This window comes from Vulpes vulpes, chromosome 8 (assembly GCF_048418805.1).
Source record: "Vulpes vulpes isolate BD-2025 chromosome 8, VulVul3, whole genome shotgun sequence".
NCBI lineage: Eukaryota > Metazoa > Chordata > Mammalia > Carnivora > Canidae > Vulpes > Vulpes vulpes.
This window is the reverse complement of record NC_132787.1, coordinates 52,043,522-52,070,042: the sequence shown is the minus strand read 5'-3', so window position 1 is coordinate 52,070,042 and position 26,521 is coordinate 52,043,522. Positions and strand designations below refer to the sequence as shown.

At 40.5% G+C, this 26,521-nt stretch overlaps 2 protein-coding genes across 3 annotated transcripts in view; both read right to left on the bottom strand.

Moving 5' to 3' along the window:
• Nucleotides 1–201: 201 nt before the first annotated feature.
• Nucleotides 202–7,206, bottom strand: ENSA (endosulfine alpha). Its single transcript, XM_025982957.2, has 4 exons — nucleotides 6,992–7,206; nucleotides 5,197–5,322; nucleotides 3,813–3,979; nucleotides 202–976 (listed from the first exon to the last, which is right to left on the bottom strand). Exons 1-4 carry the CDS (start codon nucleotides 7,046–7,048, stop codon nucleotides 961–963), a joined length of 366 nt encoding a protein of 121 aa, XP_025838742.1. The 5' UTR covers nucleotides 7,049–7,206; the 3' UTR covers nucleotides 202–960.
• Nucleotides 7,207–16,702: 9,496 nt separating this feature from the next.
• The window catches only part of GOLPH3L (golgi phosphoprotein 3 like), a 62,141-nt gene continuing 52,322 nt past the window's right edge, over nucleotides 16,703–26,521 (bottom strand). For both annotated transcript variants that reach the window (XM_072766629.1, XM_025983014.2), the window contains one exon: nucleotides 16,703–18,998. In XM_072766629.1, coding sequence (XP_072622730.1) covers nucleotides 18,571–18,998 — 428 coding nt within the window. In that variant the 3' untranslated portion in view covers nucleotides 16,703–18,570. The remainder of the gene's footprint in view (nucleotides 18,999–26,521) is intronic.

Here is a 26,521-nt window from a genome sequence, read left to right as displayed (position 1 = left end):
AAAGCCCTGATCTTTGTGCTGACATCTCTGTTCCCTCTCCCTGAGTGATGGAAGCAGGGAGTCCAGTCACATCCCACATTAAGAGCCCCTGTTCCTTAGAACTCAGGGTCCCACACCAGCTTCTCCCCTGAATGGTGTCTTCAGTTTCATTTTCTTCCCTTTCCCCAAACCCCAATAAAACACACCAACTGCTACAGAATATTTCTGGGTTGTGTTTTTTTGTGGGTCGTCTTCTTTTTTTTTTTTTTTATTTCAAATACTGAAAAAGTCCCTTGGGCTCTGTGGGGCTCCCCACGCTCATGGTCCCCTTTCCCCCACACTTACTGCCCTTCTCCCCACAGCAAATCTATTTCAAAGACAGCACTTTCTTCAATGAACAATTAACATTAATTGTGTTCTCAACTTGGCTCTGCAGAACCAGAAGAGCTGTTTGCATCTGTCATATTTAGATGGACAGTTTCTTTTATCTGATACCAGATCCCCAGCCACAAGCAAACAAGGTGTTTTTCTACAGAGCTGAATTAGAACTCCTCATCTGGAGTCTACTGCACTCCTCCCCCGCACACCCATCCTACACAGGCCAAATGGTTAGGAAGGATAGTCAGGAATGCCTTTATCAACTCCGAGCCCTATTTCGTACCCCCACAAATTTACCACCCCACCCTCTCAAAACACCACACCCATGCCAACCCCCACACCCCCTCCCACCCCCGCCAGGATTTCACTGAGATTTCTCCCAACAGTTATTTGGAAAAAAGATAAAACAAAAAAAGGTTCAGGGTCTTGGTGCTCAGCCCAAGGGGCTCCATGCGCTGGGACACCGACGGGCAGGGGCTTCTGCCTCTCCAGCCCGCGCCCGAGCCACCTCCTGACCCCTGGCTGCAAAAACAGGGAGGGGGAGGAGCCAGCACAGGACCCAGGAGGGCAGCGTCTCAGGATCTGGCGGAGCCCCGGGCAACATCATTCAACTTGGCCACTGAAGAAGAAAAAGAAAACACTGTCAAGTAATAAGGGAAAAAACCCCGAAGTTCCATCCCAGTCCCAAGCCCATGACTCTTCCATACTTAACAATCATTAGGCTACCTGGCACAAGCCTAAATCCAATCCACAGAGTTGGAGAGAGGAGAGAGAGAGGAAGAGAGGGGAAGGAAGAAGGGAGAGTAAAGGGAGAGACAGGGAGACGAGGTGGAGGAGGAAAAAGGGAGACCGAGAGAGAGGAGGCAAGGTCAGGAGAGAGGGAGAGAGAATTTCAGGTTTTCTACTAACCACAAAACAAAGTGTTCTCCATCTTTCTGGAGATACCCATGAAAACAATACAGAAATTCTTTAGATAAGATCAAAGTAACTGGAGGTTTGCAGGGGCTTAAGTGGCCTGGGTTAGAACAGGCTTGATTTCACAGGCATAGCCAAAGCCACTTGCAGTAGCAAAGACTGTTGGGCACATGGTGATGAGGTGGTGCGGCATGGGAGCCAGAGCCTGATAACACACATGTTGTTCTGAGTGGATTTAATAATCTAATAATTTAAAAAGGGAGACTTGGATTTAGTTTTGGAAATGACCCTTCTTTGCCATGGAAGTATTTCATGCTCTGGAAACAGGTGGCAAATACAGAACGTGGCTTGTTCTTTTTAGCCTTGAAGATGACCAGGTAGAGAGTCAGCGAGACCAACAGTTTTCTGATTTCCCTATTTTTTTCTATTTCTTCCTAAAATTCAGACTTGTGACCTCAGTCTTGAGTATTCAAATGACCAATAGAGAAAGCAGCTCAGACAGAAAAGAAAAAAAGTACAAAATTTGAGAAGATCGGAGATGAAGAAAACGTACAAAATTATATATATATTTATATATATAATAACATGACATATCTATGTACAACATGGCTGGGACAGTTGAGGAAACTATACAAGGATGTTCAGCATTTTCCCCTTCCCACACGGACTTTAGACTAAGGAAGACAGCATGAGGAATGGAGCAAGAAACACAAAAATTATATACAGTTACAAGTGACAGTCAAGGAATCTGGGGGCAGGGAATCCAGGGATCCTGCTCTCTCCATTCCTTCCTCACCAACTCTCTCCTATCCGAGTGACAGCCTGAAAGTGAATGGCCAGTCAGGAAAGAAGCATACACATCTACCATCTACCCCGCATGTGCATCAGCAAGTTCATGGTCATTCTCATCACGTCAAATGTTTTGGCATATCAGAATTATGAGGTGAGAGGGCACGAGAGTATTACAGAATCTTGTCCTCTTTAACAGTTCTCACTCTGACCCTCTCTGTCCTAACTAGCAGTAGGACTCAGGCCAAGTTAAAGAGGCTGAGGGTGCTGGCCACCTGCACCCCTCTCCTCCACCTGCTCACAAATCTGCATTGCTGCTTCTCATCTCACAGGAGCTGAGTTACTGAGCCCTAGGAAGGCAGAGATTTCTTACTGTTCCTTTTCTCTCTCCCTGACCTGACTACCTTCCTCCACCAGCTTCTTCCAAGGTGAATTATCTACTAAGAACCTGCCGCTCTAGCCCTGCCCTAGTACCAAGGCAGAGGCTGGCTTCAGCTTGTCCCTTTTCTTCTGGTCTCCCTAACAATACACCTGACATCTGATTAATCTCAAATGTGGGACTCCACCACATATGCGTGACTGAACATGTGTTCTCAGGCCCACAGCTTGGCGGCTAGAGCAGCTTTTTAGCAGCCACGGTCTGGACTGGAGGGCCAGGAGAGTGGGTGGGGGCAGAAGCAAGAAGCTTCTACAGAAGCTAGCTTCTTAGAACTTTTTCCTTGACCCTTAAGACCATGATATTTATGAGGCCCTCTTGCCTACATCTATAACCCTCAAATCTCAACTTCCTGTCTTCCCATGTCTTCTTCAAATGGTTCCCCTCTTGGGCTCACCCCTAGGCCTTCCTCACTTAGTTTTACAAAGAATAGCAGAGACTTTTTTTCAGCTGGCAGTTATACAATTTTTAAATTTGAATTAATCTTATCTATATTCAGCTCTTTTACAGATGAGGAAATAGATATCCATAGAGGTTAAATGACTTGACCAAGGTAACACATCAGTTTTGCTGAGACGGAGTACAACTAGAACCCAGATATCTTAACTCCAAATGCAATGCTCTTTCCACTACCCCATGATACTTGTAAAAGCAGCATGCTGGAAGAGAGAGAGAAGGTGCCCATTTCATGTAAATGATGTTCTCCAAACTTTACATTACTTAAGAGCCAGGGCAAACTGTCAGAGATGCTCACTGAGTAAGGGAGGTTAAGTGGGCATTACAGTTTTAGGCAAGCAAATCAGTTTTCCTTTTTGAGGATTTTCTAAACCTGCTATAATGGAAACACGAAGCAATAGCAGCCTAAGGAAAAACACTTAGAAGCACAGAAAACAGATCTCATTCCATCTACCTTTCCCAACTGTGTCAAGTTAGCCTCTGGATGTAAAACTACCATACTATTCCCAAGGCTTAGCCTAACCAATTTTGGGATATTCTCTTCCAAAAGGAAAAATCACATCTCCCTGGTTTCTCATACAAAAGAAAAAAGAGCATTTGCAGCATTATCCAGTCCTGTTCTCTTACTTCTGGGCCTCTACCTGGGCTACAGTGTGGGTGTGGAAATCTCAATTTAATCAAAGAAATGAACTTGAACCCCTTTTCAACCCGCATCATCTTCTCAGCAGCCCCCAGCAGAATCACAGTCATTTCTGGCTAGCAAGCTGAGAAGATCTAACTAGGTGCTCATTCCATCCCTGCCTATGACATATAAAAGTCCTGTGGGTGAGGAAGGGGACAGAAGGGGGGCCCAGGTTACCCCGCAAGCTTGCTGGTGACGAGCGAGGACTTTCTCTGGGGCAGATCCTGTGGGGTGGGGATGTGGTCACCAGTCACCAGGTTCTTGTCTGGTCCTGCACTGGGCAGCTGCTTATTCTTCATCTTGGCTTTGGCCATGTTGTAGTCTCCTGAGTCAAAGTACTTTTGCTAAGAGACAAGAGGGATGTTTAAGTGAGTGAGGAACTCTGGTCTACCTAAAAGCAAGGAGACTCACATCCATTATAAAACCCTCAACAGTGCTTAGATCTTTCCAGTCTTCCTTGATTAACTTCATACACACATAGTTTAGATTAATGACATGTACTTAGGTCTTCTTCCAAATGTGTTCTGACTTTTTCAGATATATAAGCAGTTTCCTAGCTAAGGTTTAGATTTTAGAAGTTAAGAGATAGCCCGTACACCCTTTATACACCCATCAGTACAGTATGGTTCAACCAAATTACTGACTGTTCATAAAGCCTTACTGAGGACCAATCAGTCAGTCTCCAGTGGGCTTGGTGCTGGGGAAACAAATGAGTAAAATACACAGAAGCATCAATCTGGGGCTATCCTAGCAAACAGCAGGAGAGCAATCTCAAGTCAAAACCTTAAAATTAAAAATGATTCCCTCAGACCATGAATAGAAATTGGGCTTTTTCCTGAGGATCATGTCCTCTTCCTCTGACTCCCACTGCTCCCACACATGTTCCATGGCTGTGACAGCCTGCCCACGCCTGCCTTGCCTACAGCAAGGTAAACTGCAAATCAGCATCACATCATCATCTGTGACTAAGACTCAGTAACTAGGATTTTCCACAGGAATCTGTTTTACTGTTCATTTCATCCACACCGAGGAATACACACCAGTTTAATGACATATATATATAATGCCTCAGTTAGCTTTAGGTACAAATGGGGACAGAGAAACCTGATCAGGAGCTAGATGGCTATGAAGGCAGACCTTCTGTAAGAAATCTATTCACTTCAAGTTGAAGAAATCTATAGAACAGATGGTGTGATCTTTTTTGAAATCATGCACCCCCAAAATTTAGCTCTAATCTTAAAAAATGCAAGTCTAAAACTCCCACCATCTAAACACAGAAATCCCTGGGGGAGTCAGCATTTCAGTTCCTAATGTCCTTCTTTCTCTCAATCCCCCAAAGCCCCCATACCCAAATGTCTCAACATTAAGCCTTAATATCCTGTAGGATACCATATCAGGGATTTATAATCATTTGCCTTGCTCTTTACAGGTTTCTAATTCCTCTCTACAAACTGCCCAATAACAAAACCTCCAGATAAGTATTCAGGAGCAGCTCTACAAATCTCATTCCTAAAGCCCCCTTTGACTTCAAAGTAAGAAGATAAGGAATTTTGTCCCATACCCCTTTCTGGAGTCTCTTCATGAGGAAGTCGGAGCCTCCAGGCTTTTGTCCTAGGCTTGGATATTTGGCCTTTAGCTTTGCCTCCTCGGCTCTCTCAGGGAGAATACCTTCTTTCTCCTGTGTGTCCTGGAGGAAACAAATGGGCCAATTTAAATTAAAAACTGAGAAGGAACTGCTTCTAATATCTAAGAACTTTCATACTATCAACTTTTCCTGGAGATCCACGCCCTTGTGAACATATTGTCTCTATTCTGCTCCTAAATAAAGCCAGACCTTTGTTCAAATCCTAACGCTCAAGATGACTGTATTGTGAGGAAAAACAGAACAAGCTGCTTCTCACACTACGCCCAAAGAACCGCTTCAGTGACCTGGGAGATTGGGTTAAAGATAATACCTAAACAAAATACTTCAATCAAGGGCAAACCATAGGTCGTTCAGCACAGAAGGTAGGAAAGACAGAGAAAAGTGCTAACCAGGGCTTCTGGTTACCCAAGATGAGTAGGAAAGCTCCCTGGCTGTCCCTAACACACAGTACAAGTCAAACAGAAAATAAAAGGGGATAATTCTGCTGACATGCTTCCTCTTAATCAGAGTCTACAGTAGTCATCTGATAAGTGAAGAGCCTAAAGCTATGTGGCCTTCTCCAAAAATCTCCACCTTAGTAATGGAACAACATTGCTTTAACATTTCCATAAACATTAGGTAGGAAAGTGACAGATAAAAAGAAATGAAAAGGACATTATTTTTAACCTCAGGAAAATTAAGATACAGGAGGCTCAACAGTATTTACTCAGTTTTTGCCAAAAAGTCAACACCTTCTCTAGTGGGGCAAGTGATGGAAGTTTGGGGAACATGCCAAGAACCTGCAATTGGTTTGTTAGTAACCACTGTTACTATCTTCTTGCTTTTTGTGGGCCCCAATGCTCTTTGTTGACTTTTTAAAAGGACCTAACGCCAATTTGTGGCTCTTTTCAATGTATTTATATTCCCTTCCCTTGACAATCCAGCATGATTGTAACCAGGTGCCTTTTATGAACCCCCGAGCCCAGTACTAAATGTTGTAAGTCAAATACAAGCTCCAAGAAGAGGTTTACTTGGGGTGTTTTCATCACAGAATTGTTGGACTAAGTCCCATTGACTTGGAAGTCGGGGTGGTGGTGGAAATAGGGTGATGTCTTTCTTGTCACGACTCTTTTGGTGTCTTTTCTAGATTTAGCCTCCATTATCCTGTATGGAACTCCAGTCCTCTTCAAGCCTATTCGTTCCTGACACACCGTGGGCAACCGACCATCCCCAACCGTCAAAATAGGTCTCTTGAGAAAGTTGCCGCCTTAAACTAGCCATGATAAAGATTTCTCCTTACGCTCAGTGCTGGTCTTTTAAACGTCTTTCCCTACATCTTTCTGATGTAGGCCCCAAGCGGGTGGTTGGGTAGTTTACCTCCATTAACCAGTAACACACATCGTTTTCCAGGTACCACCCGCCCCCGTTCATTCAACCCCGTCTTTCCAAACACCCGCCCCGCGCCCCGGCTTGGCCAATGATAGCGCGACCTCCATGAGGAGAGCGGTAGGCCGAATGGCCAATCAGAGAGAGTATGGCACTGACGGACAATGGGCCCAACTAATCAGCGCCAGAGCTGCAAGCGGTGTTGAGGCTCACCCGGCGTGATGCAAGCAGTGGCCAACCCCCGCAGAGCTTGAGACCATGGCGACCAATCCGCACTGGTGGGAGATCGTCTCCCGCCCCACCACAGTCGCCCCCGGCTCGCCCGCCCGCACCCCCTCCATTTCACCTGCTTCTCCTCGCCGGTCTCCTCCGCAGGGTTCTCCTCTTCTTGTTTCTGGGACATGGCGGGACCAGGGCTGTGGAGTGTAAGGGGCCCGGGAAATCGATCGGAGAAGGGAAGGGGGAGGGGAAACGGGGACAACCTGCTCTGCTTCTTCGGCTCCTGTCACTAGGGTTGCTCAGTCAAAATGGCGGCCCTTGCCTGTGACGTTGTGGCCGCCCCTTCCTATGGGAGCCAATGGGAATGGGGTAGCTGGGGCAATGACGTAACGATCTGCCAATCGTCGCTGGGTAAAGGTGGGGTCTTTGGAGGCGACAGGCAAGCTGGAACACCAATCTGGAAAGAGAGTGAGACCCAAGAACCAATTGGAAGCCCGTGTGTGGGGGGGTGAATCTTAGGGGGTGGTGCTGCTGGCTTTGGCATTTTTGCTGGTTTGGGGGGACCAGGCTTACTTCAGCTCTAGTACCAGGTGCCTGGGAGGCTCTGCTGAACTTCAAAACTGGAGAGCGAAAGAATGGAGACGATTCAGTTTTGCGCAGTATTAGCAGAAAATGATCAATCTCTAGGGATCCCTGGGTGGCTCAGCGGTTTAGCGCCTGCCTTTGGCCCAGGGCGCGATCCTGGAGTCTCGGGATCGAGTCCCTCCCGGCATGGAGCCTGCTTCTCTCTCTGCCTGTGTCTCTGCCTCTCTCTCTCTATGTCTGTCATAAACAAACAAACAAACAAACAAACAAATAAATAAATAAATAAATAAATAAATAAATAAATAAATCTTTAAAAAAAGAAAGAAAGAAAGAAAATTCTCAATCTCCAGAAAATAATTTGGAGGTCAGAGTGCACCTTACGTTGGTAGTCAGTACTGTTGCTATGTACGTACTTGGCGAATGGAGCAGAAAGACTGAGGCCCCAAACCAAGGTGTCTTGCACAGATGGCTTTACGTTCCATGATTTAACTCCTCTGCACAGTTTTATACGTGTTCAGAGTCAGTCCATAGGGAGTAAGATCCTTGAAACGGAAAGCACGGTTCTAGGTATATGGTAAGCCTTGAGTAGATAGCACTAGTTAAGGTATCTCGAGTCACAGCTCAACATTTCTTGAGTGTTTGTGTGTAGATGGTAATGAATTTATTTTTTAGGGATACATATAGAGTAAGACAGTCTCTGCCTTTAGAAGGCTTAGTTTAGAGGGCATGTGGGGAGGGTTTCGCAGTGTGCCAGGTGTAACCTAAATCCCCGAGATTATAGACATGTCTTCTTGGAGTGTTAGTCCCCATTTTTATATTAAAAACAAACATAAGGGCAGCCCCAGTGGCGCAGCGGTTTAGCGCCGTCTTCAGCCCGGGTGTGATCCTGGAGACCTGGGATCGAGTCCCACGTCGGGCTCCCTGTGTGGAGCCCGCTTCTCCCTCTGTCTGTGTCTCTGCCTCTGCCTCTCTCTCTCTCTCTCTCTCTCTCTCTCTATCTATCTATCTCTCTGTGTCTCTATGGATAAATAAATAAAATCTTAAAAAAATAAATAAAAGCAAACAAAAAATAAAAATAAAAACAAACATTAGTTTAATACTAATAACGTTGCAAAATTCATATTAAAATTAAATTTTCCAGGCAGCTTCTTGTGACAGCCTTAGGGCTCTCTGATCATTTTTCTGTATAATTAGATGTACTTCTGAAAAAGTCTGAGAAGAACTTGTAATACACAGATTATTATATAAGGCAAAATCTAGTAAGCATTGAAATAAAAGTGTTAATAAAGTGCTGTGGGGGTGCAAAGGAAGACTAATTCAGTTTAGATTGAAAAAACAAACACGAGGGAGGTGATATTTGAAATATATTTTGTTTTAAGAGAATGAGTGGGGGGAGCAGAGAGAATATTAAGGCGGCTCCACTCCAGAGAGGGGCTTTAACCCGTGTCCCCATGATCATGACCCAATCTGAAATCAAGAGCCAGACCCTTAATTGACTGAGCCACCCAAGCACCCCTGAAATAAGTTTTAAAGAACTTAGCAGTTGGCTGCATAAAGATGAAGGAAGGAAGGGTATTCTAGGTGATGGGCTCAAAATGAAGGCCAGAAAGACAAGAATTGAATGCAGATATGTAAGGCTTTGAATGCCAGGATAAGAAACTTGTGAATAATTTAGTAATTCATGAAAGACATTTAAGACTTTAAGGATAGGTAGTGGCAGTGAATAAGTAAATCTTTAAAAAAAGAAAAGAAAAAGACGGAACAAAAGCAATTGCATGTGGTTAAAGAATGTGGAGGTGGTGGGACGCCTGGGTGGTTCAGCAGTTGAATGTCTGCCTTTGGCTCAGGGCCTGATCTGGGATTCTCAGGATCAGGTACCCCATTGGGCTCCCTGCATGGAGCCTGCTTCTCCTCTCTCTGCCTCTGTCTCTGCCTCTCTTTCTGTGTCTCTCATGAATAAATAAATAAAATCTTTTTTTTTAAATAAAATCTTAAAAAAAAAGTATGGAGGTGGTAACAATATTTAACAGTAAAGCAAAGAAGGGAATTAGGGCAATGAATTGAAGAGGAAGCAGCAGGAGGATTTTTTTTTTTTTTAAACAGGAAGGTTCAAGCATATTTTCAGGAATGACAAAGGGCTAATTGAGAGACACTAAAAATTTAATTATTCATTTTAAGGAGGAGATAATAAAAGAATTAAAGTCTCAGAGGAGATCATTAGATCAAGAGGGAGAGAGGCAGGCAGGTTGGCGGGGGAAATATACAGAGAGAGTTTGAAGGAGCTAAACATTTAGGGAAGTCACATTGAATGGCCTTTTTGTTTCTTTTCTTTTTAAGATTTTATTTATTTATTCATGAGAGAAACACAGAGAGAGGCAGAGACATAGGAAACCTGATGAGGAACTCGATCCCAGGACCTAGGGATCACACCCTGAGCCAAAGGCAAATGCTCAACCACTGAGCCACCCAGGTGCCCTATTGGCTTTGCTTGTCTAAGGCCAATCTTTTGAAAATAAAAAAGAGTGGGATAGAGAATCTAGGAAAAAGAGGGGTAGAAATAGCACTATAGGAAATAGCAATGATTCAAGTAGGAATAGATCAGTAGGAAAGATCTGAGATTAGATAGGTATGAATTTGTAATAGTCCTAATCACTATGGCTTTGGTCAATAACTCTCGACTGCCTTGGAATGGAGAAAACAGACATCCTGTTAAGGGCAAACGACTAGAAAAGAAGGAATGGTGGAAGGACAATGAGGAAGTCTAGATTGGTTTGTTGAAAATTCTGGCCATGGCATCTAGGCTCTTTAGGAAAGACAGAATAGAAAGGAGATGAAGAATTGGTCATGACACAGATGAAACTCAGATTTAGTGGGAATGACAGAGAAAGGCAGAAAAGTAGGAGGTTGCAGTGAGAGGGGAGTTTTAAGGTCTATCTAGGAAGGTGGAGAAATTATAGGTTATGATGAGCTCCTATAGTTAAAATTGATGGCAGATATGGCATGGCTATAAAGTCACTGACTTTGATGTATTCAAGTAAATGTGGAATCACAAATGAAGTCTCAGAGCATAATGATAGGGAAGGAGGTTAGGATAGGGTAACTGTGACCCCTATTTTGGGAATGAGCTATAGGTCTCCAATATATGTATTTAAATATGTAAGGCACCACATTGTTAATACCCATAATATTAGGTAAATGTGTACAACACTTACCAAATGACTTGCATTTGTAACTGTTTAAAAGATCATTCTGGCTGAACTGGTCAAGGAATGTTTCAGACCAGGTAGAACCTAAACTGGGACAATAAAGATGATTAGGAAGGTTGGAGATTGGCAGGGGAGGGAGGAAAGGAAGACAATTTAGAGGACTACCTTATGTTATTAAAATTAGAGGGTCACTGAAGACAATGGAAAAGGGAGAGAGAAACTATAGCAAGAGTTACAACTTCCTAGAGGAAGAGATATCCTACTATTCAATCTGTATTTTTGAAGAGCTCCCTAAAGACTGTCTACAGATAAGGTTGATCTGGGAACCTGTGTAGAAGCAGCAAAACGTGAAGTTGTTTAGGTTGCTGGGGTCCTGAGGAGACTAGTAAATCATGCTAAAGTGTTGGGGTTTCATGAAGACAAAGGGGAACCTGATTTCAAGCAGAAAATGTTATCGTTAGACTTGACATTTGAAAAGATTTAACTGGGGTAGCTGCATGGAGCGTAGACTTGAGGGAAAGGGGAGGCCAGCTGGACCTCAGACTGTGGTAGCCCAGACAAGACTTGAAGAGGCCTTATCAAAGACACAGGCCATGTGAATAGAGAGGAGCTGAAAAGACAAATGATGTAGGGAATAAAGATGAGGACAGAACCAAGGATGAATCCTAGGTTCCTGAGTGAAGTACCATTTACAGGAAAACAAATCCAAAGAGAAGAGCAAATTGGAGGAAATAAAGTAAAGAGAAATGGGGACCTGAACTTCCTACCTTTCAGGTTTTTTTTCTTGCCTATGTCTGAATTTTTCAGGTCAGTACCTAACTCTGTCCAGAGTGAGATGGGATATCTGGGAATAACACTGTAAAATTTGTCAGTGCTTTAGCTACATTCTACAGAAGAATGGACATTAAAAAAAAAAGTGAGACTGCAGAAATATCTGCATTTAAGACCTAGGCTATTAGCACCCTCTGATGGGCCAAATTGAGAACATCAGGAAGTTAACCAAGCTCTATCCTTTCCTTGCCTCCTTTACAGACTTACACTCTTAGGGCAGCCCCAGTGGCTCAGCAGTTTAGCACCGCCTTCAGACCCAGGATCCAGTCCGGAGTCCCAGGTTGGGCTCCCTGCATGGAGCCTGCTTCTCCCCCTGCCTGTGTCTCTGCCTCTCTCTCATGAATAAATAAATAAAATCTTAAAAAAAAAAAAAAAAAAAAAGAATGGGCCTGAAGTGTAGCCTAGGGAAAAGTAGCTAAGTGATCAGAATAATACAGTGTTAGAGATAATTTTCAAAAAAGGAAAATGATGGAACAAATAAGGTGTTAAAGGAGAATCTGAAGAGAGACACATACATAGACAATTAAGAATGCTGAACTGAACTTACTAGCTAATAGAGGTAAAATTAGTATCTACAGCACATACAATGTTTAGGATGAGCATTTTCACAGGGTGGTAAGCAATTGTATCTCACAGGAAGAAATTCAGTTGTCTATGAATAAGAATCATTTGCATTGCCATCAGTTTTCTCAACTTAGAAATTGTAAAATAGTTCAAAGACACCAGAAGATTCTGAAGATTCCTCTAGACAATACCCAACAATGTCTTTGCTCATTTCAAAGTCTTTTATAATTTTTCCCATGAGAACAGAAAAGCCTCTCTTTTCATAAATACCTCACCTTGGCCTTCCATTGCCAAGTTCCATTGAACTTGCATTAAAGTGCAAATATATTGCCTGGAAGATACCAAATCAGCTATTATCAGTTGCCATTTTACACTTGGGTTAAGTAATCAGATAAAATTCAACTAAGAGCTACAGTGTGAAATACTGGCCCAGGGAAGGCCTAGAGAAAATAACAGAAAAGGAAGAAAACGTACCTAGTGTTAGCTACTGATAGTGGCTTATTCTTTTTTGTAGTTTTTGTATTTAAAAGGGTATTCAGCCAAAAGGGGATAATTGCAACCCAAATGAATGGATCACTAATGAAATTTAATGTGCTACCTAAGACTTGTGAGGGAGAGTTGAAGCAGAGGGCTTTCAACCTTTCAACCCTGTTAATGGAGGTGGGGTGGAGAAAGAGGCAAGCTTAAGAAGAGTATCGCAGTTGGGGTTCTTGGACAGCCAATCAGGTAGCAGATTCTCTTTCTTCAAACCTCAGTTTTCCCTCCCTTCTCATCTTCATTCCCCCTTCTCCTTTCCCTCCTCCCTTCTCTTCCTTTTTCATTTTAGATTTTCTGGACCTTTCCTTTCCAACTTTTTTTCCTCCACTAGGCTTTTTCCATTTATCTGAAAAACCCTGTTAAGATAAAACCAGTCAGTGTTGTTGGAAGTTACCCTCTGAGGTTAATAACTGGGAGGGAGTACAAGGAGGGTTTGTGTTTCTTGCTTTTTTTTTTTTTTTAAGATTTTATTTATTTGTTTGTTTTTAAAAGATTTTATTTATTTATTTATTTATTCTTGATAGACACAGAGAGAGGCAGAGACATAGGCAGAGGGAGAAGCAGGCTCCCTGCAGGAAGCCCGATGTGGGACTCCATCCCAGAACTCTTAGGATCACACCCTGAGTCAAAGGCAGATGCTCAACCACTGAGAGACCCAGGTGTCCCCAGGTTTCTGTTCCTTAATCTCGGTGCTGGTTACATGGGTGTGTTCAGTTTGTGAAAACTGAGCTGTACACTTAACTACACGTGTACTTTCCTGTAAGTATATTTCAGTAAAAGACTTTAAGCTAAAACAAAACAAACAAACAAATCCTCATTTAAGGTTTCACCTGTTTTAGGGAAGTGAGTAGATACTAAAAGGGGGTATAGAGGAGTGTAGGAAATGATCTTCATATTTTCGCTCACAATCACCAGCCACTGTTCCCAAGGTCTCATTTGGCTTATTGACAAGGGGCAGTAGCAGTGGGAATGGAAAGGCACAGAACCATATTAGTTACCTTAAACATACAAACAAAAAGACGGAATCAATTATACACAGAACAAACTGGGAGAGGTTTGGGGGATGGGCAGAATAGATAAAAGGATTAAGAGGTACAAGCTTCCAGTTACAAAAAAGTCACAGGGCAGAAAAGTACAGCATAGGGAATATAGTCAATATATTGTAATAACATTGTATGGTGACACATGGTGACCACATTTATGGTAGTGAGCACTGTGTAATGTATAGAATTGTTGAATCATTATGTTGTTCACCTGAAACTAATATACATTTATGTCAACTACACTTCAATTAAAAAGCCATGTTTTGTTTTGTTTTTTAAGATTTTGTCTATTTTAGTGAGGGGGAGAGGAAGAGTGATCATGCACCAGGGGAGGGGCAGAGGGATAGAGTGAGGGAGAATAGCAGAACTCTGTGCTAAGCCTGGAGCCAGACTTGGGGCTCAACTTCAGGACCCCGAAACTATGACCTGAGCTGAAACCAAGAGTTGGATGCTCAACTGACTGAGCCACCCAGGCCCTCCCCAAATCATCTATTTTTAAAACATGTCTTGTATTGCCTTAAGCACTTTAAAAATAAGTATTGCTCAGTCTTCTATTTCTCTTATTTATTTGAGAGCATGAGCACCACTGGCAGAAAGAGCAGAGGGAGAAGCAGGGAGCCCCGTCAGGCTCCCTGCTCAGTGGGGAGCCTGCTTCTCCCTCTCCTCCCGGCTCATGCTGTCGCGCTCTCTCTCTCTCTCTCTCAAATAAATAAAATCTCAAAAACAAAACAAAAGAGAAGAATACTTTTTAAGACAAAAACTGAGGAATTTTATGTGCAGCAGATATGCTTTGTTAGAAATAGTAAAAGAAGTTAGAAGCAAAATGATATGTCAGAAACTCAGTTTTATATAAAGAAAAGATCAGTGAAGGAATAAATGAAGATAAACAAAAATGGATAACTTGCTAATTTTAAAAACTTTGTTTACAACTTGAATATATTCCCTTAGAATGGTATCTTTTAGAAATCTAAAGATATGTGAAGAACACACACATTTACACACAAATTCCAGCACATGATAAATTATTTTCTACATGCTCTTCCCCTGCCTTGAAACAGCCTCGGTTCTTCCTCATCAACCTGAAGATTCTTCAAGACTGAGATTAAGTGGAGGCAGGAGAAAGCAGTGGTTAAAAGCATGTGTCACTTAAGCTCTGCATTGTGTCCTTAGGTAAGCCTTAATTACCTGAATTTTCTTTAAAATAACTTTATAGGATTTAGTGTTGTGAGAAATAACATATAAAGCAGTATAGTACCTCACAAATGCTCAGTACAGGCACCTGGGTGGCTCAGTCAGTTGAGCATCTGCCTTTGGCTCAGGTTGTGATCCTAGGGTCCTGGGATGGAGTCTTGCTTCCAGCTCCCTGCTTAGCGGGGAGTCTGCTTCTCTCCCTCTACCCCTCTGCCCTGTTCATGCTCTCTCTTATGCTCATTCTCAATCTCTCCCTAATAAATCTGAAAAAGAAAAAAACCCCACAAATGCTCAGTTCACAAAAGCTGCTATAAATTAGTGTAACTCCTCTTCAACTGTCCTAAGGTTACTTCCTTCGGTGTCCAAATATTAAGTTTACATTTCTATTAGAGCACTTATCAAAAAGTGTATTAGCCCTTTTAAATGTGAGCTCTTGGGAGTGAAATTGTGTTCTATATGACGTATTGTCAACACCTAGTAAGTGCCAGTTTTTGGCACTTGTAAGTACCAAATTTGAAAGTACTCAATATTTTTGGGATGAATGGATTACAAGCAATAAAACAGCAAGCAGGGATGGGCAGCTCAGGTGGCTCAGTGGTTTAGGGCCACCTTCAGCTCAGGATGTGATCCTAGAGTCCTGGGATCGCGTCCCACCTCAGGCTCCCTGCATGGAGCCTGCTTCTCCCTCTGCCTGTGTCTGCCTCTCTTCCTCTGTATCTCATGAAAAAATAAAACTAAAAAAACCAAACAAACAAACATTAAACAGTGTTCTCAAAATTTAACATGCAAGCTTTTGGAGACTGTGTTTAAAATGCAGCTTCCTGAGCCCCTAGCTTACCAGAGACAGATTTACTAGGATCCTGCATTTTAGCAAGGTAACCTCCACCCCCAGGTGATTTTGGTGCAGTACTCTTTGCACCACATTTTGAAAAACACTATATAAAGGATGACTTAAAGCAAAATGCTTTGCTTGAAATAAAATTGACAAGGAAATACAAATAATCCTAAGTAAATATATTTCTTATTGTCCTTTATGCTATAGACATTATAAAGAAGGGAAGAACAATAAGCCAATTACTGGCACAATTATCTTTCTGCAGATGCCACTTTTAGGCAATAGGTTTGAGCAATGGAAACTTGGGCAAGGCAGAGGGGGCCACTGTGACAACCCCCCCCAATACAGACAGGCCATCAGGGGACCCACCTCCAAATATCCACAGGCCTTAATTAACCAATGGGCTATTTACAACCAGGTATAGTTACCAAAAAAGAGAAGATTCCATTCAGCTCCATACTTCCTTACCTTCTTCCTTAAATATAGCTTCCACAGTCTCTGTTTTGTTGTCCTGCCCACCATTCCCTTAAGGTGTATTGAGTAAACTTCACTTTTGTTCTGCTTCAGGTGAAATCCATTCACCACTTGCACCCCCAGATTCCACTCAATCGGGTTGCCTCACATTTGGGGGCCTGCACTTAATTGGGAGAGACATTATACTTTTCACATGTTAAATCTGTTACCATTAGGTATGTTACCTGTGTTTTGAACTTAAGACTTTCAACTCTTAGATAAGTTTAGGTGTCACTTGCAAGTAGATCTTAATAGGACAGAACATACTCCTTTTCTTCATGATAATGTTATAATTGGGTAAATTATTTTGATTGAGAATGAGAGACAATTCAGACTGCAATATTAGCTGTTTTCAGGTTAGTTTTGATGTCCCCTTGCCCCCCAGCCTATATATGTTAGGATTCTATTTGTGTATTCCTAGTTTTCTACACAGGATGAAACAGGCTGATCTCCTGATGTAAAGGGGTAGTGTTACTGGCCTTGTGTGGAAAATTCTTATTTCAAGTTAATATAATTGAAGTTGTAAAACCAGAGAACCAATAATTGATATTTATTATACAGAAATGTGAAGGCCATTATGCATATATGCATTAAAGGAGAAGGTGTTTTGCAGTGAATACTATACAAACCGAGGACATCCACATTGAGAAACAATATAAAAATAAACACTGACCAAGAGTTGCAAGAAAGAACTCAACTTCTACCTCCTACTCCAATCATACTTTCCACAGGAAAACCTGGTTTCAATTCATGCTGAATTGTTCAAATGGAAAGGAAAACTAAGTCAGGTAGAGACAACACGTGGACTGGTTTTTGTACTTTCAGAGAGTCAGAGTGAAACTCCATTCAGGCTCACATTTCGAATTAATTTCATACTAAAATTTATCTCTAGTCATGTAAGCAATACCTGGAGTGAAACTTAATTGAGTTCATTGAGTTGGGAAATTTTATGGGGCTAGACAGGTTTGGGGGTGGAGATGAAAGTTATCATCATTCATTTAATTACTGAAGATCTGGTATCAGGTCTGGGTTGTCTGTATTAGCCCTTTGACAGCCTGTTTTTCTGTAATGGTCAAGAAGCATGACCCATTAAAAAATGCTAGCATCATAAATGCTTGACCTTAGCACAATTTGGTGCCTGTCTTCTTTATATTCCCAAACACCAGACTTTATATTAGCATACTTTTGACACCAAATTGTCCTTCTAAATAGGTTTAGTCTTAATCTTCTCTTTGCACTCACTACTTAATTGAAAGAAATTGAAACTTTTTAGAGATTTGGGTAGATAGATGGTTGTGTTGAAAGATTAATGACTAGGAGAGTATCTGTGGCTTAAATATAGACAAAAATATTTCTAGAACCCTTAAATATAGACAGAATCTATAAATTTATGAAGGAAGTCGAAAATAGGGAACAAGAAGATCTGGACTCAGGATGCTATTCAGCAACTGAAATTTCTAACTCCCTCAATTCAATCAGAGAGGAGACATATAATCTGGAGGAATGAGGAGTCATGTGCTAATGGGTAGAAATTCTCATGCTACCTGCCTCTCTTATAAATTGTAATGCTGACTGCATGAAGGATGTGGTTGAGAGATACATATTTCTCATTCAGACTTTTGTCCTAATGAATGGGGGAGTAGGATAATACTAAGAGAGAGTATACAATATTTTTCTGATTTTAGAGCTGTGAGAGCCAGGTAATTAAATTTGCAATATTCTCATTAGGTTAGAAAAGGAAAAATGAAAAAATCATTAGTGGGACATACAGTTCCAGAGGCCATCTGCTCCAAAAATGAGTTTTGTTTCCACTGCCCCTTATTCAGAGACAGTTATTTCAATAACTGCATTACTTAGTCTTTGTCTGAGAGACAAAGACTGTGAAAACATGTATTTAAGATAGAAAACAGGGGCCCCTGGCTGGCTCAGTTGGGAGAGTACATGACTCTTAATTTCAGGGTCAGGAGTTCAAGTCCCACATTGGGTGTGGAGCCTACTTAAAACAAAAAAAGATAAAAATTTTTAAAAATTTAATAAATGGTTTGCTCTATATCTCACTCACATTTTGTGACTGGAGAACTCCAAATCCCACTTAGATATTCCTGCTTATTCAAAAGCACAATGGATGGAAGTAAACCAAGAAATGAGAGAAAATTATTATGGTGTGTGTGTGTGTTCAACTAGTTTATTCACCTCTGTAGTGGAAAAATAAGGAGAAATAAAATCTGCTTACAATGGCCAAAATTTATGGAGAAGCCCTAAAGTTGCTTTCCCCAAATCACAAATCTGATTCAAGAGAAGGAAAAAAATGATGAAAAACATCTCATCACACAAAACTCAGTGTGGTGTCTCTGATAGTCATCAGCCAGCAGAGGAAAAAGGAGAAACCCACCCACTGGTTTTAGGATTTATTGAAGGCTGCCAGCACAGCCCAGATCATCTCTGTGGCACTGTGCTTTGTCCCCTCCACTTCAGGGTCCAGTTCTACTAGGTCCTTGGCTCGATTCATTGCCACATCATACTTGTCATCTGCCAGAGAGGAGAAGACATTCTCTAGTACATCAGAGGAGTGGGCTAGCACCAGGAGTGCTAGTGTTCGCTTGTCCATACGTTGAGGGTCATTTACCCACCGCTCTAGGACACTATCTTGAAGTTTTTTCACTAGTCGCTGTTTCTCTGTTGTATTGGTCACTGGATGAGTAGTCATGTCAAATAGGAGGAAATTCTGCTTCTCAGTGGTTAGAATACCCTTCTCTACTAGATTCTTTGCAATTCGCTCTCTTACATTTCTCAGCTGGTACTGTAATTTGAAGGGGTTCCAGGTCTCACCTTTGGGGAAAAAAAACAGAAGACTTGAACAACACTATAAGCCAACTAGACCTAATAAGACATCTACAGAATATTCCACCCTCAAGTGCAAATGGGACATTCTCCAGGACAGACCACATTGTAGGCCATAAAAATCAGCCTTAATAAACTTAAAGGGGGGACTTTTGGGTAGCTCAGTGGTTGTGTGTCTGCCTTCAGCTCAGGTCACGATCCCTGGTCCAGGGTTTGAGTTCCACATCGGGCTCCCTGAGGGGAGCCTGCTTCTGCCTCTGCCTATGTCTCTGCCTCTCTCTCTGTGTCTCTCATGAATAAATAAATAAAATCTTTAAAAAAAAATAAACTTAAAGGGACTGGAAACACACAAAATATGCTATCCAACCACAATAGAATTAAATTAGAAATTAACAGAAGGAAATTTGGGAAATCCAAAATATGTGGAAATTAAATAAAGAACCAATGAATCAAAGAAGAAATCACAGGGAAATTTTAAAAATATTTTGAGTTGAATGAAAATGAAAACACAACAGACCAAGACTTATGTGCTCAACTTAAAGCAGTGTCAAGAGAAAAATTTATGATCCCAAACGTTGTATTAGAAAAGGAGATGTCAAATCAATAACCTACCTTTGAAAGAAGAGCACGCTAAACATGAAGGAAGCAAAAGAAAATAATAAAGATTAGAGAGGAGATAAATAGAAACAATGAAAACAATAGAGGAAATCAATAAAATCAAAGTTGGTTCATTGAAAAGATCAACAAATTGACAAACTTAAACTGACCAAGAAAGAAAGAAGACTTAATTTACTAAAATTGGGAATGAAAGAGGAAACATCACCACTGACCTTAGAGAAATAAAAAGGGCAGTATGACGACACTATAAATAACAGTATGCCAACAAATTAGATAACCTAGGAGAAATGGACAAATTCCTTGAAACACACAAATTACCTAAACTGACTCAAGAAGAAAGAGAAAATCTGAATAAATCTATAACAGCAAATAGATTGAATAAGTAATTTAAAACTCCTCACAAAAAAAGCATGGTTTAGAGGGGTTACTAGTACCAAATGTTTAATGAATGCTACTAATCCTTCACAAACTCTTTTAAAAAAACAGAAGAGGAGGGAGCACTTCCTTAGTTCATACGGTTAAGTATCACTCTGATACCAAAACCAGACAGATATCAGAAGACTATAGACCAACATCCCTTATAATATAAGTACAAATATAATATAAGTACAAAAATATTCAACAAAATACTACCCCAAAAAATCCAGCAACATATAATAAAGAGTATGTAACAAAATTAAGTGGGACTTATACCAGAAATGCAAGGTTGTTTTAATATCCAAAAATCTAGGGACACCTGGATGGCTCAGTGGTTGAGCATCTGCCTTTGGCTCAGGGTGTGATCCCACGTTTCTGGGATGGAATCCTACACTGGGCTCCCCACGGGGAGCCTGCTTCTCCCTCTGCCTGTGTCTCTGCCTCTCTCTGTGTGACTCTCATGAATAAAAACTCTTTTAAAAAATCCCAAAATCTAATTATGTAACACATCATATCAATAGAATGAAAAGCAAAAACCAAGTGATCATCTCAATCAACACAGAAAAAGTATCTGACAAAATCCAACATATTTACGTGATAAAAACACTCAACAAACTAGGGATAGGTAGAAACTTCCTCAATCTGATAGAACGTATTTACAAAAACCCCACAGGTAGCTTCATATTTAATGGTGAAAGAGTTAGCGATGTCCTACTAGGATCAGGAACAAGACAAAGATGCCATTTTCATCACTTCTATTTAGCACTGTACTGGAAGTTCTAGCCAGGGCAATGAGGCAAGGAAAAGAAATGAAAGCATTAAGATCACCCAGGAAGAAGTTAATCTATTTTTATTTCCAGATGACATGATCTCGTATACAGAAAAATCTAAGGAATCCACTTAAACTATTGCAACAAATAAATTCAGCAAGGTTGTAGGATATAAGATTAATATACAAAAATCATAGGAGTTTCTATACATTGGCAATAATCTGAAAAAAAATTTTTAAATGACATTTATAATATCAAAGAGAGCAAAATACTTAGGAATATATTTAACAAAAGTAGCATAAGACTTGTACACTGAAAGTTACAAAATATTGTTGAAAGAAATAAAGAATATCTATTTTTTTTAAAGATTTTATTTATTTATTAATGAGAGACACACACAGAGAGAGAGAGAGAGAGAGGCAGAGACACAGGCAGAGGGAGAAGCAAACTCCACGCAGGGAGCCCAATGTGGGACTCGATCCTGGGACTCCAGGATCATGTCCCGTGGCCAAAGGCAGGCGCTAAACCACTGATCCACCCAGGGATCCCCAAGAATATCTAAATAAATGGAAAGATATTCCTTTTTAAAAAGAAATTTATTTATTTATTCATGGGAGACACAGAGAGAGAAAAGCAGGCTCCCAGGAGGGAGCCCAATGTGGGACTTGATCATGGACCCCAGGATCACACCCTGAGCCGAAGGCAGATGTTCAACCGCTGAGCCACCCAGGCATCCCAAATGGAAAGATATTCCATGTTCATGGATTGGAAAACTTCATATTATTAAGATAGCAATATTCCCCAAATTGATCTACGGATTCAGTACAATTCCTATTAAAATCCTACCTTGCTTTATTACAGAAATTGACAAGCTAATTCTATAATTCATATGGAAATGCAAACGACCAAGCATGGTCAAAAAAATCTTGAAAAAGAATAAAGTTGGAGGACTCAGATTTCATGATTTCAAAACTACTACGAAACAACAATAATCAAAAAAACAAAAAACAAAACAAGCAAACAAAGCCTACAATAATCAAGAGAGTGTGGTATTGCATAAGGACAAACATATAGATCAAAAGAAGAGTCCAGCAATAAATTCATACATATATGGTCAAGTGATTTTTGACAATGGTACCAAGATAAATCATGGAGGACAGAACAGTGCTAGGACAACTGTATTTATATATTCATGCAAAAGACTGAAGTTGGAGCTCTACCCATATGATCTACAATTAACTCAAAACGGACAATAGACCTAAGTGAAATAGATAAGCTATAAATCTCTTAGAAGAAAATGCAGGAATAAATCTTCATGATGTTGGGTTAAGCAATCATTCCTTAGATATTACATAAGCAATAAAAGAAAAAGATTAATTGAAAAGTATTAAAATGGAAAACTTTATGCTTTTTTTTTTTTAAATATTTTATTTGAGTAGGCAAGAGTGAGAGAGAGAGAGCAAGCATGAGCAGGGGGAGGAGCAGAGGGAGAGAAAGAAGCAGGCTCTCCTCTGAGGAGGAAGCCTGATGCTGGGCTTGATCTGGGAACTCTGGGATCATGACCTGAGCCTAAGGCAGACATGTAACCAACTGAGCCACTCAGTTGGTACCCCCAAACTGTATGCTTTAAAGAACACCATCAAGAAGTGAAAAGACAGGGCAGCCTGGGTGGCTCAGCGGTTTAGCGCTGCCTTCAGTTCAGGGCCTGATCCTGGAGACCTGGGATCGAGTCCCATGTGGGGCTCCTTGCATGGAGTCTGCTTCTCACTCTGCCTGTGTCTCTGCCTCTCTCTCTGTGTCTCTCATGAATAAATAAATAAAATCTTTAAAAAAAAAAAAAAGAAGTGAAAAGACAGAATGGAAGGAAAATTTTGCAAATTCTGTATATGATAAAAGAGATTTATATCTAGAATATATTTGAAAAATGGTAAACCCAATTAAAAAATAGGTTAAGTATATGAATAGACATTTTTCCAAAGAAGATATACAAAGAGCCATAAATACATAAAGATGGTCAACATCATTATATATTAGAAAAATCCAAATAAAAATCACAACGATATACCACTACATACTCATTAGGATAGATAAAAGAGAATAACAAGTATTGATAAGAATGTGGAAGAATGAAACTCATACACTGGTGTGGAAATATAAAATGGTGTAGCCAACTTTGAAAAACTGGCCCCATCCCTGTCCTTAAGATGTTTAAAATCTAGTCTGGATTAATAGTGGGGAGACAAAAATAATATATATATTTTAATATTTTATTTATTTATCCATGAGAGACACAGAGAGAGAGAGAGAGAGAGGCAGAGGCAGAGGGAGAAGCAGGCTCCATGCAGGGAGCCAGACGTGGGACCCGATCCCGGGACTCCAGGATCACGCCCTGGGCTGAAGGCAGACACCCAACCACTGAGCCACCCAGGCATCCCCAAAAATAATATTTGAAGCAGGCCCTAATGACAAACTCGAACTGGACATAGATGATAAGGTTCTTTAAAATGTTAATCATTGAGATATGACATCAGGGATGATGATAGAGTGGGAAGTGCCAGACATTCATCTCTTCACCTAGACAACAATTATACTAGAACCTAGAATCTTTTTTTTTTTTTTTAAATTAGGCCATGCACCCAGGGTGGTGCCCAACACAGGGCTTGCACTCATGACCCTGAAATCAGGACCTGAGCTGAGATCAAGAGTTGCACACCTAACTGAGTGACCCACCCAGAGACTGTAGAATATATCTTTTTAATAACTATTTGGAACTCTGGAATCTATTTGAATGCTTGTAGGTTCCAGGCCAAGGCTTGACTGGCAAAGTGTGGTTCATACTAGCCTATTTTAGCCTTCAGCACAATAGTGGATATTTAGCCCCTAAAATCCCCTTTAAAAAAAAAAAAGATTATTTATTTATTTATTAATGAGAGACAGAGAGAGAGAGAGAGAGAGGCAGAGACACAGGCAGAGGGAGAAGCAGGCTCCATGCAGGGAGCCTAATGCGGGACTTGATCCCGGGTCTCTGGGACCACACCCTGGACTGAAGGCTAGCCCCTAAAATCCTAAACACAAAGACATATAATGCAAGAAACGAGGGACAAAATACTATAGATCATACAGCAAAGAAACAACAAAATGGCAGAAGTGTCTCCTTATGAGTAATTATTTTAATCTATCTATTTTTAAAATATTCTATTTATTATTTATTTGAGAGAGAGAGAGAACACAAGCAGGGGAAGCAGTAGAGGAGGAAGAAGTAGACTCCTTGTTCAGTAGGGAGCCTGATTCAAGGCTTGATCCTGGGACTCTGGGATCACGACCTGAGCTGAAGGCAGATGCTTAACTGACTGAGCCACTCAGACATACCATGAGTAATTACTTTGAATGTAAATAGATTAAGCAACTCAGTCACAAGACAAAGGTTGACAGGATGGGTTAAAAAACATCATCTAACTATATGCTATCTACAAGAGACTCACTTTAGTCACATTAAAGACCAATAATCCTTATGAATATAGATGCAAAAATCTTTAATAAAATATTAGCAACGTGAATCCAACAGTCTATTAAAAGGACTATTCACCATGGGCAAGTAAAATTTATCCCAGGAAAGTAACATAAAAAAAATCAAATGGACAAAGGATCTGAATAGACTTTCCAAAGAAGATATAAAGATAGTCAACAGATGCATGAAAAAATGCTCAACATCATTAATCATCAAAGAAGTGCAAATCAAATCACAATGAAATGACAATTCACATCTGTTAGAGTGGCTGTTATAAAAAAGACAAGAAAAAACGAGTGTTAAAGAGGATGTGGGAAAAAAAAGAGAATATTTGTGCACTGTTAGTGAGAATGTAAATTGGTGCAGTCACTTCAGAAAACAGTATGGAAGTTCCTCAAAAGTTAAAAATAGAAGTATCATGTGATCCAGCAATTCCACTTCTGGATATTTATTCAAAGAAAATGAAAATACTAACTGGAAAAGATATATGCACTCTGATGTTCACTGAAGCATGACATTACAATAGCCAAAACATAGAAGTAATTTAAGTGTTCATCAATGGATGAATGGATAAAGAAAGTGTATATATATACACAGTGAAATATTATTTAGCCATAAAAAAGACATCTTGTCATTTACAACAACGTGGTTGAAACCTGAGGGCATTATACTAAGTGAAATAAGTGAGACAGAGAAAGACAAATATTTTATGATCTCACTTATATGTATAATCTAAAAAACAAAAACTTGAAAGGGGTGCCTGGCTGACTCAATCAGCGGAGCATATGACTCTTGATCTCAGGGTTTGAGCCCCACATTGAGTATACAGATCACTTACAAATAAAATCTTAAAAAACAACCACCCCAAAACAACACCAAAAAAGCTCACAGATACAGAGAACAGATATCATTGGTGGTTGCCAGAGGCAAGAGATGGGCGGTGGGGGGATGGTGGTGGAAAAAAAATGGGTTAATATAGTCAAAAGGTACACACTTCTAGTTATAAAATAAATAAGTCCTAGGAATGTAATTTTTTTTTTTTTATGATAGTCACAGAGAGAGAGAGAGAGGCAGAGACACAGGCAGAGGGAGAAGCAGGCTCCATGCACCGGGAGCCCGATGTGGGATTCGATCCCAGGTATCCAGGATCGCGCCCTGGGCCAAAGGCAGGCGCCAAACCACTGCGCCACCCAGGGATCCCAAGTCCTAGGAATGTAACATACAGCATGATGACTGTAGTTAATAATACTGTAATATATATTTGAAAGTTGCTAAGAGAGATCTTAAAAGTTCTTATTAAAAAAAAATGTAACTATATGTAGTGATGGATGTCAAGTAGGCATGCTGTGATCATTTTACAATATACACCAATCCTGAATCAATGTGTTCTACACCTGAAACTAATACAATGTTGTATATCAATTATACCTCAATAAAAAAATAATTAAACAATGTAATACATCATATTAGTAGAGTAAAAAAAAAAGCCACATAGTTATCTCACTTGACTCAGAAAAGACATCTGGTAAAAATGAACACACTTAAAAAAAAAAACAACAACACACTTTCATAATTAAAAACTCTCAGAAAACTAGAAATAAAAGGAAAATTTCTCAACATTGTAAAGGGTATTTATGAAAAATCCACAGCTAACATCACAAGGTCATGAAAATACAAGGATGATTGCTTCCCCTCCTGCTATTCAATAAGGTACTAACCAGACTATTAGAGAAGATAAAAGATGAAAGGCATCCATATTGCAAAGGAAAAGCTAAAACTATCTCTGCATGTGCCATGATCCTTATATAGCTGACCCTTGAACAACCTGGGAGTTATGGGTGCCAATCCCCTGCAGTCTAAAATCTGTATAAAACTTTTAATTCCTTAAAAACTTAACTAGTGGGATCCCTGGGTGGCTCCTTTTGGAGCCTGCCTTTGGCCCAGGGTGCAATCCTGGGGTCCCGGGTTTGAGTCCCAACATCAGGCTCCCTGCATGGAGCCTGCTTCCCCTCTGCCTGTGTCTCTGCCTCTCTCTCTCTCTCTCTGTGTCTCATGAGTAAAAAAATAAAATCTTAAAAAAAAAAAAACTTAACTAGTAATAGTCTAAACTGAAAGCCTTACTGATAACCTAAACAGTCAATTAACACATATTTTGTATGTTACATGTATTATATATTGTATTCTTATAATAAGCTAAA

Excerpts from the sequence above, each read along its gene's own strand:
- ENSA (XM_025982957.2), bottom strand. The coding sequence starts at position 7,048 with ATGTCCCAGAAACAAGAAGAGGAGAACCCTGCGGAGGAGACCGGCGAG. Across the intron at positions 5,323-6,991 it reads AGACCGGCGAGGAGAAGCAG|GACACACAGGAGAAAGAAGG; the intron begins GTGAAATGGAGG and ends TGTTTCCTCCAG. Across the intron at positions 3,980-5,196 it reads TGAAGAGACTCCAGAAAGGG|CAAAAGTACTTTGACTCAGG; the intron begins GTATGGGACAAA and ends CTTGTCTCTTAG.